The 15,782-nt window shown below is 41.3% G+C and overlaps 1 protein-coding gene across 6 annotated transcripts in view; it reads left to right on the top strand.

Annotated features, from left to right (window-relative positions):
* The window catches only part of ZMYM4 (zinc finger MYM-type containing 4), a 43,191-nt gene extending 27,642 nt beyond the window's left edge, over nucleotides 1-15,549 (top strand). For 5 of the 6 annotated variants that reach the window (XM_054292499.1, XM_054292498.1, XM_054292495.1 and 2 more), the window contains 14 exons: nucleotides 522-662; nucleotides 957-994; nucleotides 2,185-2,329; nucleotides 2,501-2,625; nucleotides 2,962-3,133; nucleotides 3,700-3,753; nucleotides 3,871-4,050; nucleotides 4,569-4,663; nucleotides 4,784-4,955; nucleotides 6,579-6,730; nucleotides 7,985-8,096; nucleotides 9,162-9,410; nucleotides 10,314-10,443; nucleotides 11,973-15,549. In XM_054292499.1, the coding sequence (XP_054148474.1) occupies nucleotides 522-662; nucleotides 957-994; nucleotides 2,185-2,329; nucleotides 2,501-2,625; nucleotides 2,962-3,133; nucleotides 3,700-3,753; nucleotides 3,871-4,050; nucleotides 4,569-4,663; nucleotides 4,784-4,955; nucleotides 6,579-6,730; nucleotides 7,985-8,096; nucleotides 9,162-9,410; nucleotides 10,314-10,443; nucleotides 11,973-12,180 (1,973 nt within the window). In that variant the 3' untranslated portion in view covers nucleotides 12,181-15,549. The remainder of the gene's footprint in view (nucleotides 1-521; nucleotides 663-956; nucleotides 995-2,184; nucleotides 2,330-2,500; nucleotides 2,626-2,961; nucleotides 3,134-3,699; nucleotides 3,754-3,870; nucleotides 4,051-4,568; nucleotides 4,664-4,783; nucleotides 4,956-6,578; nucleotides 6,731-7,984; nucleotides 8,097-9,161; nucleotides 9,411-10,313; nucleotides 10,444-11,972) is intronic. The other variant, XM_054292497.1, reaches the window with a different exon arrangement.
* Nucleotides 15,550-15,782: the final 233 nt, after the last annotated feature.

Here is a 15,782-nt window from a genome sequence, read left to right as displayed (position 1 = left end):
TTTATTCTTGGGAATTATCAATCCCAAGGTGTACAAGTGCTGTAGCTGTTTCCTTGAGGTGGAATGGGAATGAGGGTAGGAATGAAGCCCACAGGAACTGTGGGTTTCTGTAGAGACACAAAGAGATGAAAGGCCCTCAAAGACAGGAAGGGAAAGGAAAAGCAGGAATATCACTGATCCTAAAGAGGGGCATAATTTCCCACTGAGTGGCTGCAAGAGTAGGATGCCCCAAACCAATAAAATATTAACTGTCGGTTTTTAGGCCATGGTGCACATTGTTTCAATTCGGTGCAATCTGCTGCTTACATTGGTGGCAGCTCTTTTCCCTTCTCGCTTGATTTGCTTGTGGAACTAGCTCCTGTTTAAACTGAAATGCTGCAACCTGACACCTCCATCCCCTTCTCACACAGCAGCCTCTTTCATCTGGAGACAGATCTCAAGGGTGGGTGTTGTTTCAGAAATGCTTTTTTTCTCAATTATCTTACTGCTTCTTCTCATTTTCTTCTGTCCACTGTGTCCAGCAAACCTTTCCATGGCACCAGCCTCCTCCTCAGGCCCTCCTTCTTTAAGAAAGGACTCAACCCCTGTCATAGCAAACGTGGTGTCCCTTGCAAGCACCCCAGCTGCCCAGCCTACTGTTAACTCCAACAATGTTTTACAGGGTAAGGCAGCTGAATACCATGCCTGTACTTTTACATCTCTACTCCTGAACATTTATATTTGCTCAGGGATTTTACTGAGAGCAGCGGCCACCTCTTCATTATGCTTCACATCACTGCAGATGATTGCTTTTGTCCTTCCTTTATCTAGGGATAAATAATGACTTAAATTTATGTACATACATCAGGGAATGAGTTTTAATTGGAATTCTTTTTTTTTTTGACCTTGGCAGAATATGGATTATTGTTCTTGATGATAAGTAGACATGTTATTGTATGGGTTTTTTTCCTTCACAGGTGCAGTCCCTACTGTGACAGCAAAAACAATAGGAGATGTAAGTTTTATAAGAGACTTTTTTCAGTTTTGCCCAAATTATATAAATAACAAATAAAGTATCCAAGACTTTGGCACTATCATTTTGTAACTAAAATTCATCCAGCTTGTGGATGCTTTTAAAAAATGGATAGAACTTAGATGGTACAAAAGTCTTGTGTCCACTGACAAATTGGATGTTTTAAAGCAAAATTTAGGATTGTAGTTCTTGAGATTGTAGTTCAGATTGTAGCTCTTGAGGTGTCTGTGGTTCCCAAGTAATTCATGTGTGGTTTCTGCACTTGAGGCTGCCTTTTGTGCCCAGAAATGGGATAGAATAGCAAAAGGACCAGCCTGGGCTGCTGGGACTGGCATGACCAAGCTCCTGCAGCTTCATTTTCCTTCCCCACCCCCTGGCAGTGTGGTAACAGCTGTGGGGAGCCACTGTCACCACTTATCTGGGGATAACTCAGAGAATCCCTATTCCTGAGCTCTTTGAGGTGTGTGCTGTAACACCTTGCAAACTCTCCTAAAATCAGAGATGCTTTTATGTAGCTTTAGTTTCTGGAAGATTGACAGCTTTGCTTTTAGCTGGAGTGTCACTTATGAATTAGAGTATGAGTTTTCCCTCTTGAAACAGATCCTGTTATTTGAATGCATGACTGCAAATTACAGTTAGCAGGACATTAGTACAAGCATGAATAGTCAGTCTGTGTGTATCAGGAAATGATACTGCTGCTGCCAGCATTGCTGTTCCTTTTTTGCATTTATTTGTTTTCAGTGCTTTCACATTAGTTTACTCAGTTTTATCAGTGTCTGTATCAGGCAGACTTTTAGTCATCAAAAGTATCTTAACATAATTCCTCTTTATATCTCTGCCATCAGTAAAATTCCAAGGTCAAAAGTTTATAGCAGTTATTTGACGACAGAAACCAAATATTCTTGCAGATTTGTTCACTGCGCTGTTAACAAAATAAGCTTTATTAGCAAAATTAGCTTTAAACAACATTATTGTTGAATCAAATTAAATTAAGATGGAGACCAGAAAGCACCAAATAAGCAAGCTTATTTTGCAGTAGTTTTTAAATGATCATTTTTATCAGCAAATACAGTTTTAAATTGTTCAGCTTCCCCTAGTATAGAACCAACTCTAGTCTTATGTTGTCTTTCAAACCAATACTGACTCGACCCTCTTTTGTGTTTTCCAAACAGGCAAGTACCCAGACAGATGCCCTAAAGCTCCCATCATCAAAACCACCCAGGCTTCTGAAAAACAAAGCTTTATTGTGTAAGCCAATCACCCAGACTAAAGCCACCTCCTGCAAACCTCACACACAAAACAAAGAATGCCAGACAGGTGGGTGTGTGATCTCCTACCCCTGTTGGAATTGTCTGTACTGCAGTTGAGAGAGCAATACATGATTTATGTAACAGAGAGTATTTTTGAATGTATAATTAAACTGTAACTAGTTTTCAGGTTGTTGTATGGTGTTTTCCAACATTTTTTGGTCTGTTTTTGTTATAACAGAAGGAGAAGAAGCACCTGCTCAGCCCCAGATCATTGTAGTACCTGTTCCTGTACCAGTGTTTGTGCCAGTGCCCCTCCACCTCTACACCCAGTACACACCAGTTCCCCTGGGAATGCCAATACCTGTAAGTTATGCTGCAGTTCTGTGTAAATTATGATGCTGTTCACTACAGAAGGCAGTGGTTCACTGTGTCACTGGGTGCTCTGTCTGCTCATGCAAGTGGTATTTGGACTCCTTGATGCCATTTCCCTCCTTATTACATCATATTTGGTTTAACATTATCGCACAGAACTACCAAATTGTAGAGAGAGTACAGAGCTGTCCAGTCTGGAGTTATTTTTAACTTCATTTTAATAGTCCTAAAATATACATAAGGCTAAATGGGAAGGACCTCCTGAGGTGTATTTGCTGTTTCCCTTCACCCCTAAGTATGTTCTGACATTTTCCACATGTTCCATAGGTACCAGTTCCCATGCTCATCCCAACCACCCCGGACAATGCTGATAAGATCATTGAAAACATTCAGGAAAACAAGGAAAAGATTTCCATTAATCCATTTGAAGCTGATCTCCTTCAGATGGCAGAAATGATTGCAGAAGATGCAGAGAGAGATAAAACACACTCTCATGGTGGTAGGTGGTGGTTTTGAAAAGGATATGAAATGCAGTGAGGTGAAGGTCCTCTCACCACAGAATTTCCCTTTCCCTCATTCTACATGCTGATTTGACTTGTGGTGACAGGGACAGGTTACCAGAGCTGGAAACCTCCAGATCAGTGCATCATGTGTTAGAAAGAAGAGTCAAATTCAAGAAGACAGAGCAGCTGCCTTGAAAGAAAATTTTCCTATCAGGCTTTTTATGGAGGGTGAGGCAGGTCAGAGTTTGTTGGAGAGCGACCAATCCATGTAATGAAAGTGAAACAAGCTGGAAAGAGATAAACAAAATATCCTACTGGATAACAAACAGGGAGGGATGGAAGCCTTTGGAAAAGCAAACCTACATTAGTTGTGATTTCTGTCTCCCCTGCAATAGCATAGGCAAGGTAGAAAGCTGCCAGGAGAGCTGCAGTGGAGGAGAAGGCCCAGCATGTGTGTTCATGTTATGACCTAATACAGAGATTTTTGCTGTTCAAAGTATTTTATATCAGTTGTGCAAACTGTCAACCAAGTGTAGATACAGATTTTCTTCTTTTTCTAAAGGATCTCAAACATCTGAGCACGAGCTCTTCCTGGACCCCAAGATATTTGAGAAAGGTCAGTCAGATTTCTTTATTTTTCCAAATGGATTTTGATCCTGCTGCATCTTTTCTTGCAAACTCCTGGTTCTGCCTTTCCTGTAGCACATGGTGCCTGTGGTCCCTCTCGTTGCAGACCAGGGCAGCACCTACAGTGGAGATCTGGAATCAGAGGCAGTGTCCACTCCTCACAGCTGGGAGGAGGAGTTGAATCACTACACCTTAAGATCCAATGCCTTGCCAGAGCCTGATCCAGAGCTCAAGCCGTTCTCCAAAGGTGATGTGGAACAAGATCTGGAGGCAGATTTCCCATCAGGTCGGTGTCATGTGAAGAAAAACTCATTGTTTTATAAAAGCACACACAATTTTCTGCATGAACATTGTCCCAGCAGCCTGCTTGTGCATTTTTATCTAGTGACAGTGGATATTTAAAGCTGCAGTAGTTGATCACATCTATAAAATATTACTATTGTTAGAATATTACTGCTGTCTTTAAAGACAACCTCTGACAGGAGTAGCCGGAAGTTCTGTCTTACCTCCTTTGAATTCATCATTTCTGTATCCCTGGGTATAATCCATGTGGAGTGGTTGCTAAGATATTTGTCTGAACAAATACACCCACTGTTTGGGGGGCTTTTTTGTCCTACTGAGAATTTGCCATCTTTATACAGCAAATGCACGGATTGCTAAATTACTCAAATGTCAGGATTACTTGAATATACAAGTGTGATTGTCAGCTGTAAGGTGTCCCATAGTACCTCAGTGACAGTGACACTTCTACCTGGGCTGCTAAATCATGTGATTAAACTCTTCATGGTGTTGATTTGACTCCAGACTCATTTGACCCTCTCAGTAAAGGACCGGGTTTGCATTCACGTTCACGAGCGAGACGGAGACACAGGGATGGCTTCCCCCAGCCAAAAAGAAGGGTAAGGAAGTATTTCTACAACACAAATCCCTTCCATTTTGAAATAACCACTAATCTAAGCATCCATGGATGAGGAGCTGATGAAATGCTGCTTTGTTTGGGTGTCTTTGTTTGCCTGTAGGGACGGAAGAAGTCGGTGGTTGCTGTGGAGCCCCGGGGTTTGATGCAGGGCTCCTACCCTGGCTGCTCTGTTTCTGGGATGACCCTCAAATACATGTATGGGGTAAATGCCTGGAAAAACTGGGTCCAATGGAAAAATGCACAGGAGGAACAAGGGGACCTGAAGTTTTCAGGTAAATTTGTCTCTGAGTGGAAACAAATACTTACTTGAAGAGCATTTGGTTTAATTCATTGTTCAGGTGAAAATTAGGATTTAGATACCACTGAGTTTTGCAGTGCCCATTAGTAGAAAACAAATTTTATAGAATTGTGTCTTGCATCATTGCATGCATTTAAAAATCATAACTATTACACTTTCAATTGATCTGTTTCCTTTAAAAAAAGTCTTTAAAGACTAGAAATCTCCACATTGCCTTCCTTTGCATGCAGTAGCTCTTCATTTGCAGCACAGATGCTTTATGCAGCTGCAGAGCTTTTCTGAGCTATTATAGAACCATGAAATTACAGATCTATCAGGCCATAATTTTAGGTTGACAGCACCAACTTGGCCCCATCCATTTTATTTGTAGCTGGCACATTCCCAAAGTATTTGTTGGTCAGCAGAACTGTTTGCTGTAAAAAAATTGTTTGATCCAACATCAAAATCTTAACACCTTATTTCTAGGCTTCACAGCTGGAAAGCAACATTTCATAAGTCTGCCCATTCTGTGCTGCAACCTGCCAGAAATGTTATTACTCCTCATGTCTCACAGAAGGGATAGATAACAATGACAATTAAATACAATTTTGTTTATTTTTCCAATGATTAATTTATTTTTTTTTACAAAAGCCCAGCAGAACTGGGATTTGGCAGTGTCTAACTCCCCCTTTCCCTGGTCTCAGATCTTACATCATAGCACTGAGTTTTGTGGGCAAATTTTCAGAGCCAAGCAGAGAATTTAAATTAGGAATAGAATTGAGCATAATAAATATTTCTGCAGTTTAAAGAACTGAGCATGGCAGAACTTTGATAAAAAAGACCTGCAAAGGGAAAAATTCTAGTTAGGATGAGATCTGCTTTTTCATCTCTTATTTGGAATTTTTGTTATCACTCCATGAGAACAGCTGGGGTTTATTTCCCAGAAGAGGAGTATTCACATGAGTTACTATATTTTCTTCTTGAGGCCAAGGAAATAAATATTACAGTCATTTCTAGGAAACTGTGCCCAGAAAGATTCCATGCTTATTCCCAAGCAGGCATTTGTGAGGTGTGGAGCAGCCAAGCTTGGTGATTTCATTGCAGATCATTTCATCAATCAATTCCTGGTTGTGCTGCTTCCCTTTCCAAACCTGCATGTCCCATTGAACTCTTCCTTTAAGAAGTGGGATCTGCTGCACTCAACTCATGGTTAGAAATACTCAGGGTCTTTTTCTGATTCTGGAGTGAGTCTCTCACTCCCCTGAGTCCTGCTGGAGGGGTGAAATCTATATATCAGCCTCGAGCTCATTGCAGCCTTTGCTGTCCCACATTTTGGGTTCAGCAGACTCCCAAATATTTACATATCTGGACTCCAAATTCCTGCAGCCTCAGTACTCATTGTAACATTTCCACTGATTGCACATGCAGCTGGTCTGGGTTTTATTGGCCAAATCATTCAGTTCTCAGCCAACAGATAGGAAGGAGTTCATCATTTAATCATACAGGGTAATTCATGTATGAGACAGGAATTTAGGAGTTTTGCCTACATGAAATAATAAGGAATATGGGACTATTTAATGTGCTGAATTAATTTTTCTGATCATTTCCTCAACCCCAGTTCATCCTGTGAAGCTCAAGGAGGACATTCTCTCCTGCACATTTGCTGAGCTGAGTTTTGGTTTGTGCCAGTTTATTCAAGAGGTGCGGAGACCAAACGGAGAAAAATACGACCCTGACAGCATCTTATACTTGTGCCTTGGAATTCAGCAGGTAACTCTGGGACTGGGGCACTGCTGAGAAATACAGAACTGCTCTGGTCATTTATGGGACACCCACAGCCCCACAGAGCAGCTTGGGCTTTATAGAGGAGGAAAGAATTTCATTGTTTGCTTTAGTCCCACATAGGACTCATTTTTCTGGATTTTCTTATGGTCACAGTGACCAAATTCTTCTGTCCTTTTAGGAGTGTGATGTTGAGTGTTTCTACCTAGACATAAGAACTTGGATTTGGAACTTTTTGGATCATTTTTCCTGTTTAGGAAAGATTTGCACCTCAGAAATCCTTGTTTTAAGATGGAATGGTTTAGAGCTAAAATAATTGCCCAGAGCTCTTCCAATATATAACTTGATGTGGAAAAGGTTGCCCAGGAAGGATTCTCAGTGACAAGACAGATACCTGTTGTGTTGGCAATATTTACAGAGAAAATACACTGGGAATAACTGTATTGTAATTAGTAAATACTAAGAATAATGTAGTAATTATCAGCCTTGCAACAGTAGCAGTACAAACTTAGAATAAAGCTAATTTATGTTTAAAACTCCATGTTCAGTACATTTCTGTTTCCTTTAGAACAGCCTGCTTGGTCCTGTTCTGAAACTCATTTTGAGATTAAGAGTCAAAAGCTATTTTGACATAAAACCTATTTAATTAGACATGGATTTATCTTAATTTTTTTTCCTTGCTATGCTTGGACAAAATGTAGAAAGAGTTAAAATTCAAAGGGCCATTGATAAACTCTCAGAGTATCAGGGATTTTTGTGTCACAGTTTTGACTTATTTATTGATACAAACTCCTTTTAGAAAAAATTTTTAAACAGCTCCTTGAAAAGTTTAAGGAATTTTTCTTCCTTGGTGCTGCAAGTGGAGCAATTTCAGCAGCCTGTGTCTCTTGTCAGGAGGTATTAACATGTAAAGTTCATCTCAACAGAAAAATTCTCAATAACTATTCTAGTTTTTATAAGCAGACTCTTTCAAAAATATTAAGAAGAATATGATTTTGCAGAAAACAGCTTTAGAGCTTGAAATATTAACCACAGTTCTTGCTGAGATTTCTTTCATACTGGAGTGATCCCAGTCCCTGCAGAAAATTTGTGATTTTATGTTTTTCTAGACATTTCACCAAAGTATTTGGCCCCATAAGCCACTGGGAGATAAGAAAGGAAAAGAATTTGATGTGCTGTATCTTCTCCACAATGTTATATAATCATAAACTGTTTTTCTTCCTGTTTTTTTTTCTCTTGTAGTACCTGTTTGAGAATGGTAGAATAGATAACATTTTCACCGAGCCCTATTCCAGGTTTATGATTGAACTTACAAAACTTTTGAAAATCTGGGAACCTACAATTCTTCCAAATGGTAGGACATTTCTTTTGTTTTACATAGCTGCATGACAAAGCTGTACCATAAATTAATGTTTTCTCAGGGCCAGGAAGAGAATGTGATGTGAGGCTCTCACATTAGTCTCCCCTCTCTACACCATGGATTTTATATCTGTTTTTACCTATTATAATTACACTTAAATATATCTTTGCCTCTGATCAATCCTTGGAAAGAAAGGATTTCCATTCTGGCACTCAACACATTAGTTTTCTTCATCCCTCAAGTTTTAGCTCTTTTTTTAATACAAGTAGCCAGAATTTAATGCTGTATTTGAGGTGAGGTACTGCAAAATCTGTGTACAGCTGCACTGATATTTCCCTTTTAGTGCTGGAAATACTCCTGGTGAGTTTGGGGATCACATTAACAAATCATTGGAATCTTGTCTCAACTCCAAATTAAGACTTCCCAAATTCTGCAGATACTTTTATTTGGTTTTCAAGCTTGATTATGGTGTTTATAGAGCTGAACACCAGCCCTATGAGCACACTACATCTTTAGATTATCAATGAAATTTGAATAATATTGGCAACTCCACAACTGCCTTTTCATTTAGAAAAATGAACTTTTTATTTCATACAGAAATAATCCAATTACCTATAGTTTGCTGCACACTGTGATATTTTTTTTACAACAAATTTCTTCTAAGCCCCCACATCTCCCTTTCCTGATTTAGAATAATCACAATGGGCTATTTATACACAAAATGGGACATTTTAAACTCATACTTCACATTGTAGGAATTACATGTTGCAGTTGGCTGCCTGTGGTTTAATACAGTGAAATTAGAACTTAGTGAGAATCTGCTGGTGTCTGCAGCTCCTTTTTATCCTTTTCTTCATGTATTGGAAAATCATGCTGTTCCACAGCTTGGTTCTCCATGCTCCCTCTCATGTTTGCCCGTGCAATATTCTGGTTTTATTGGATTGCAGTTGCTGATGATAGGTGTGAATTTGACTTGATATGTGGTTCATGAATAGAGGTTAACTGAAAAAGGCTTTATATGCATAAATATTTTCTTTTTTCTTTACCCATTCCTTGTAGGTTATATGTTCTCAAGAATTGAAGAGGAACACTTGTGGGAATGTAAGCAGCTGGGTGCATATTCCCCCATCGTTTTGTTGAACACTCTTCTGTTCTTCAACACCAAATATTTCCAACTAAAGAATGTCAGTGAGCACCTGAAACTGTCCTTTGCCCACGTTATGAGGCGCACCCGAACTCTGAAGTATAATACTAAGATGACATATTTACGTTTTTTCCCACCCTTTCAAAAACAAGAGGTAGAATCAGGTGAGTGCTCTCTGATCTTTGGTGTTTGGGCAGTCACATTTGTGTGGTGTGAATGACAGAATCAGAGAATTCTGTGATTTTGTGTTGTCTGCTTCTCTTTTAAAAAGGATGGGGGAGAAATATGTTCTGCATATGCTGCTATCCTGATTACATTTGCAGGATTTTTCACTGCTTTCAAGAGAAATTCTCATATGCTGTTATCCTGAACATATTTGCAGTATTTTTCACTGCTTTCAAGAGAAATTCTCAAAGAGCCAAGGCACCCAGGAAAAACTTAAAGTGTCACAGATTTGGCTGCAAATTTGTTTAATAGTCTTTCATAGCATCCTCAACCTCAATTAATTCTGCAGGAGTTAAAGGCCTTTCCTGAAGTTCTTTTCTCAGCACTTCACAATCTTGGGTTTTGCAGGTCCAGACCTTTATTGTGCCTTTTTAATTCCCATATTTGTCCTGGGTCTGTGTGGGGAACAGACCAGGCAGCCCCAGTGGAGAACAACAATATAGGGCTTGCACTTAGAGGCAAAGACACACAAATTTTCGTTCTCAATTAATTTTGGCACTTGGGAAAGGGAAGTCTTTGATCCTTTTGGCTTCTTCAGTTCATAGCTCCAGTGCATAACATGAATTTGTCTTTAATGAGTAAAATTCTATCCTCCATATTTTCCTGCTAGTTCTTGTGGGTTTTCTAGATGTGGACCTGGCCTTGTAGGATGTGCAGTCCTTTCCCACCCAGCAGATGACACAGGTGACCGTGGTTGGGTGGTGACATGTGACAGAACCAATTCAAGGAGTGGGTTTGGGTGATGCAGAGTCACCACTGGGTGCTGGGCTGAGACACCAGGCCTTGTTTCTGAAGGTGCTGCTTTTCACTGAGCTTCTGTGATGCCATTTTTGTGTGTCCAGATAAATTATCAGTAGGCAAGAGGAAACGCAGTGAAGATGAGGAGGTTCCCACAGCAGTGGAAATGGCTGAAAACACAGATAATCCCCTCCGGTGCCCAGTCCGACTTTATGAATTCTACTTATCAAAATGGTGAGTGACAGAACTTGAGTTTTGGTCTGTGGGTAGATTAGAACAGGCATTTGGGCAAGGAGCCCACTCAGACCTTCTGTGCCTGTGCTTTCCCAATCCCTCAGTGGGAGCAGAACAGGAATTCCAACAGCAGCACTGCTCTGAGACCCCCAAACAGCTTTTTATTTTGTTTGTTACTGATGTTGAATCAAGAACAGAGTTACAGAGAGAAGTGTATTCATTCTTTAAATAAATAAATTTTTTGATATAAATGTGAGACATTACTACAGCGCCCATGGCATTCTCATCTCCCTTAATTCCCATACACCATCCTTGTGAGGAGCTTATAACTAATACCCAAGGAACTTCATGTTCCTTCTGAAAGAGTACAGGAGAAGAGTGAATTTGGTAAAACTGATAAATTTTGCCTGCTGAGATGTAAGATTAACTAGTGTTTAGGAGTTAGGGAGGAGACTAAAGCAAGGACAGAGATATAAATCATTTTTTCCTCCTGTTTCTGTATAAACTTCAGTTAGATCCTTGAGCAGGTGGATGGTGATGTTCTTCTCTCTTCAAAAGAAATACACATGTAAAATGAAGCAGCATCTCATTAGTGTCAGCTGAAACTCAGATAAATCACCCTCAGAAATGGATCTACTGAGCTTCCTACAAATATCCCATTCCTGAGGCAGAGGCAGGCATTCAGCTGTCCAGACTCTTTCTCTCCCTCTTCTTACCTTCCTTGCATTCACTGGCACATTTTTAGAAGCTTTTGGTTGTTCTTGGGCTGGGGAAGCATTTTCCTGCTCCCCATCATATTCCATAGCTCAGCCTCTGCAGTGGTGCAGGCAGCAGTACAAATTCCCTTTGCTGTTTTGGTGTTTTGTCCCAAATCCAGGCAGGAGGGATTTAGAACGCTACCAGAGCCTGGAAGCTGCCTTGGAGTCAGTCAGGCTTTCAGGCAGATGGGCTCAGCATTGCAGCAGGGCCAGGCAAGCTGGGATTTGGTTTTACTCACTCTTAAACACCTCCTTAGAATTATTTGGGTTGAAAAATCCCTCTATTCAGTTGTTCCCCAGCACTGCCAAGGGCACTACAGCCCATGTGCCCAAATGCCACATCCACATGGCTGTTAAATCCCTCCAGGGACAGGGACTCCACCACTGCCCTGGGCAGCTGTGCCAGGGCTGGACAACCCTTTCAGTGAAGAAATTTTCACTGATATCCAGTCTAAGCCTTGAGGCCATTTCCAACAATTCTGGAATCCCAGAGCCAGTTTAACTCAGAGATTGCATGTCAAATGCATTTATCATTCTGCCATTAATTGGATTACACTAAAGAACCCCTGCTGTAAAGAAGTTACTTTGATTTTCTTTGTTTCTATAAACAACTAATGCTGAGTGACCTGGAAACAACTTAACTGTTCTGTCTTAAGAAGGGGGAGACAGTGTTGCCATGCCAATGTAACTTTGATTTCTTTGCTGATTCTCCCTTAAACTTTTGGTAAGATTGTAAATGCATCCTAAACCTTGTTTCCCTTGCCTTGGCAGTTCTGAAAGTGTGAAGCAGAGGAGTGATGTGTTCTACCTGCAGCCCGAGCGCTCCTGTGTTCCCAACAGCCCCATTTGGTATTCCACATTGCCAATAGACCCAGGAACCTTGGACATCATGTTAACAAGGATTCTTATGGTGAGGGAGGTACACGAAGAACTTGCCAAAGTCAAATCAGAGGACTCTGATATTGAGTTATCAGACTAACTGCAGTGGGGTATTTTCCTTTGAATACACATCAGAAGCACCAAAATGTGAATACGTCCAGCCTTTGGAAAATGTGTATCAAATAAGCCAAGATAACATCACCTACAGGCAGATTTTGTACCACAGTGGATGTACAAACTGGAACTGGAAGGAAGCAAAGGAAGCAAGCTGTGTAAGCTGCAAAACCCAACGTCCTGCAGCACTGATCAATCCTCAGAACAAATCCAAGTGGAACTCACCCATTGGATTGGTGCATAAATCCTTTATCTGTTTAGGATTTTTAAAAGTTGTGAGATCTTTCTAAGGAAAAAAAAATGGTTGTGTAAAATCTACCCTCACACTGGTGGGTATGGAGAGCTAGATTGTGGCTCAGGTGACTTCCCAGCCTGCTGGCTGGCAGCCCTTGCTGCCAAGGAACACGTGGAGATCCTTGAGCTCTTCCAGAGGATCCGAGAGAAAGGGGTGAGGTTGAGACAAACAGACACCTTCCGTTATAAATACACCCACACCTACACTTTTATAATTTTTGTTTTTTGGAAACTGGGATCAAATGTTAGGAAGGCAGGAGCCACTGGCCATCCCAAGGGACAACTCTGGCTGCTCTTAACTGGTCACACGAGGCTGGACTCCAGCTCCAGGCTCACACCAACTCCAGCTGTGTTGGAAGAGGTGCTGCAGGTCAAAATTCTGAGTGACCTTTGGGGAATGTCCAGGAGGGACGTCCTGGGCTCTGTGCAGAATTCCTTTCCCAGCCCAGTAGCTCTGCAGTCTGTCCATATAACCCAGTGAATACTGTGGTGCGTGGAAAGTTCATTTCCCTTAAGGCAGCTTTCCTTTCTCCTCTTTCCCTACTCCTATGGTTTTGATTCTTTTGTAAGGCAAATCTAGAGAGGGCTTTGTCATTTCAAACAGGAATACACACACTCTCTTTCTCTTTCCACCTTTGCGACACGGGCAGTGTTGTACAAAGGATGCAGTATTACTTCTGACTACAGAACTGTGGTAGAAAATGACCATGTGTGTTTTTATCCCGCCCCACCCAAAGAGATTTAGTCATAGTGTTGGAAATTGAAAGAGATTTTTTTTTAAGGCTTGGCTGTTACTGAGTCTTTTGGAAGAGTAAAGCTCCCATGTGGTGTTTAGAGGACAGGACATTATCAGATACTGTCTGTATCTGTTTTCTCAAGCTCTAGGTGTGCGTTTCTGATGACCAGTGGTCACAAATTCACTGGAAACCCAAGCTATTTTTGAAGAGGAGAATTATATGGTTTTTATCTAGCTCTGGTCAGTTATCCATCTTCTGTAACAAGGGTCTGATATTTGAGCTTGTCACTAAAATTTCAAGAGATGAAAATCAACAGCCTTGAAAAATATTTCAGGTTTTTTGTTTTGTTTTGGTTGGTTGTTTTTTTTTTTATTATTATTTTTTTAGCAGTTACAAAAGTAATTTAACAAAAATAAAATCAGAAAGTAGTCTATTGACGTTGTGTACTCGGTAGTCCTGTCCCTGCCTGTAACAGATTTCACTGATGTATTTTTTAATACAGAAAATTATGTGAAAAGTAAAACCTGCCCCTGATTCTGTCTGACCAAAGCCCATCTGTGTCTGTCATTTCTGAGCAAAGGTTCTGCTTTCTCCATGGCCTGGCAGGGGGAGATGTTTTGGCCACTCCTCAGCACAGGGATGCTCCTGCAGGCTCAGTTCCTGCTCCAACCTGCCCCTCCCCATTGTTACACTGAACAGTGACATTGCAGGCACAGTGGTTTGGATTGGGAAGGGACAGGGAAAACAAAATCATGCTGGAAAGATCAGTTTGGAGGGGATTGAGAATGTCTGAGATGTGTCTGCTGCTCACAGCTGTGCCCAGAGCCTCGGTGGCACAGGGGAGGCTCCAGGAATTCCTGTGTCTCCTCTTCCTTCCCTGACCCCCCTGGGAATGAGAAGGCAGCAGTGAGGACAGGCTGTGGGGAGGGCAGGATGGGGATGGTGTGCAAAATAATCCCAAAGTTGAGAGTTCCTTAATAGAGTTTAACAGAAATATTCCCATTGAATAACGCAGGATGTTTGTACCTTATGGGAAACACTTTTCTTCCTCTGAACACCCTCACTGTTTCTTATCTGGGAACACCTTAATTGTGGCCAATTTTTTTGCAGGCACTGAGAATGAAAGATAGGCAAGCAAAATCACTTTGACTTTCACTGGCTGAGAGCAGAGTTGTTAAACATGGTGTAAACTCCTTTGGTGTGGTGGCTGTGACATGAGAAACATTTCATTGCAGTTCCATGGTAATAATTAACACAGTAAGTAGTTTTAGTTTCTATTTCACTCCTGCTTGGAGGCCCTTTGGCAATGGTCTGTTTTTCCCAGGGTCTGCTTGGGCTGTTTTTGCCTCTTGAGGGATTTCTTGTCAGCTCAACTCAAGTTCACACAGACAACACAAGAAGGATTACCTTGAAGGATTAAAGTATATACAAATTATACACACAGGCTCAAAGTTCTGAACACAATCTTGTTTGTAATCACCATTTCTGACTACTGAGCACACAACATTTATTGAGATACTGTTTTAAACAAAAAAAAAAATAAAATCATGCTGTGTCCTGCTGAATCCCAGAGTCAACTGGGCTGGAAAAGTCCTTTGAGATCATCAAGTCCACCCTGAGACCAGCACCAGCTTGTCAACCAGACCATGGCACTGAGTGCCACATCCAGTGTTAAACTGTAGTTTCAGTGTGGACAGAGAAGCAATAAAGATGAGTGTGAGAAAGAAAAATGGAAAACTCCCTGCTACAGGGTTCCTCCAGCAGCTCCCAGTGCAGGAGGTGCTCAGTGCAAACCCACTGCTCCATCCTGGCTTCACTTCACTAAAGAAGGGAACTGGGGGCATGCTGAAAGCCACAGAACCGGGTGTAAAACCAAGTCAAATTACCTTGGGAATTATTCTGCCAACTACTGCTTTAAAAAAACACACCAGGATTTCTCTGGAATAGTTTCCAACTCCTTGGAGGTTTAAAACAGCAGCAAAGTTCCTCATCACATGTCCCCAGCTGTGCTGCTGCCTCAGTGCAGGGCTCACAGGTGACTCACAGCAATGTGCAATAAAGTCATTGGGTTTTGGTAATAATCTCAGTAACTCCCAGGTCTCCTGAGCAGCAATTTCACTGTTGCCTTAACAACCAAAGAAGCCAGAACAAATCTCCTGCAGCCAGTGCTTACTGTGCTCGTAACCCTGGCATGGCTGGAACTTTGCTCCCCTCGGCACAACAGGTTCCTCCCCATTCTTCCTTGGCCTCTTGTCCTTTTTAAACATTCCAAAGGCAAAACAAAGATTTGCTGCCTTCATTAAGGAGCAGCTCCCTAGCAGTACTTCCCCTGTGGCATCATCAGCCTTATAAGAAACAAGGTTTGAGCTTTTGATCTCTCAAGCATTAACTGTTGGGTTTTTTCCTTTACCTGTGTATGAGCACCAAAAGTCTGTAAAAATCACAGACCATTGGTGAAGAGAAAGGCTAGAGGAGTTTTGGGAGCACTGAAATGGGTGTGTTGTGCCTCTGAGAGCTGCAGGTCCTGTCTGACATTGCCAGAGCTTCACACCTGCCA

The sequence above is a fragment of the Melozone crissalis genome, unplaced genomic scaffold (genome assembly GCF_028551555.1).
Source record: "Melozone crissalis strain CALT ecotype California unplaced genomic scaffold, PUWL_Pcris_2 ptg000111l_1, whole genome shotgun sequence".
NCBI lineage: Eukaryota > Metazoa > Chordata > Aves > Passeriformes > Passerellidae > Melozone > Melozone crissalis.
Note: the sequence above shows the minus strand (reverse complement) of the source record. Positions and strands in the feature narration are given on the sequence as shown.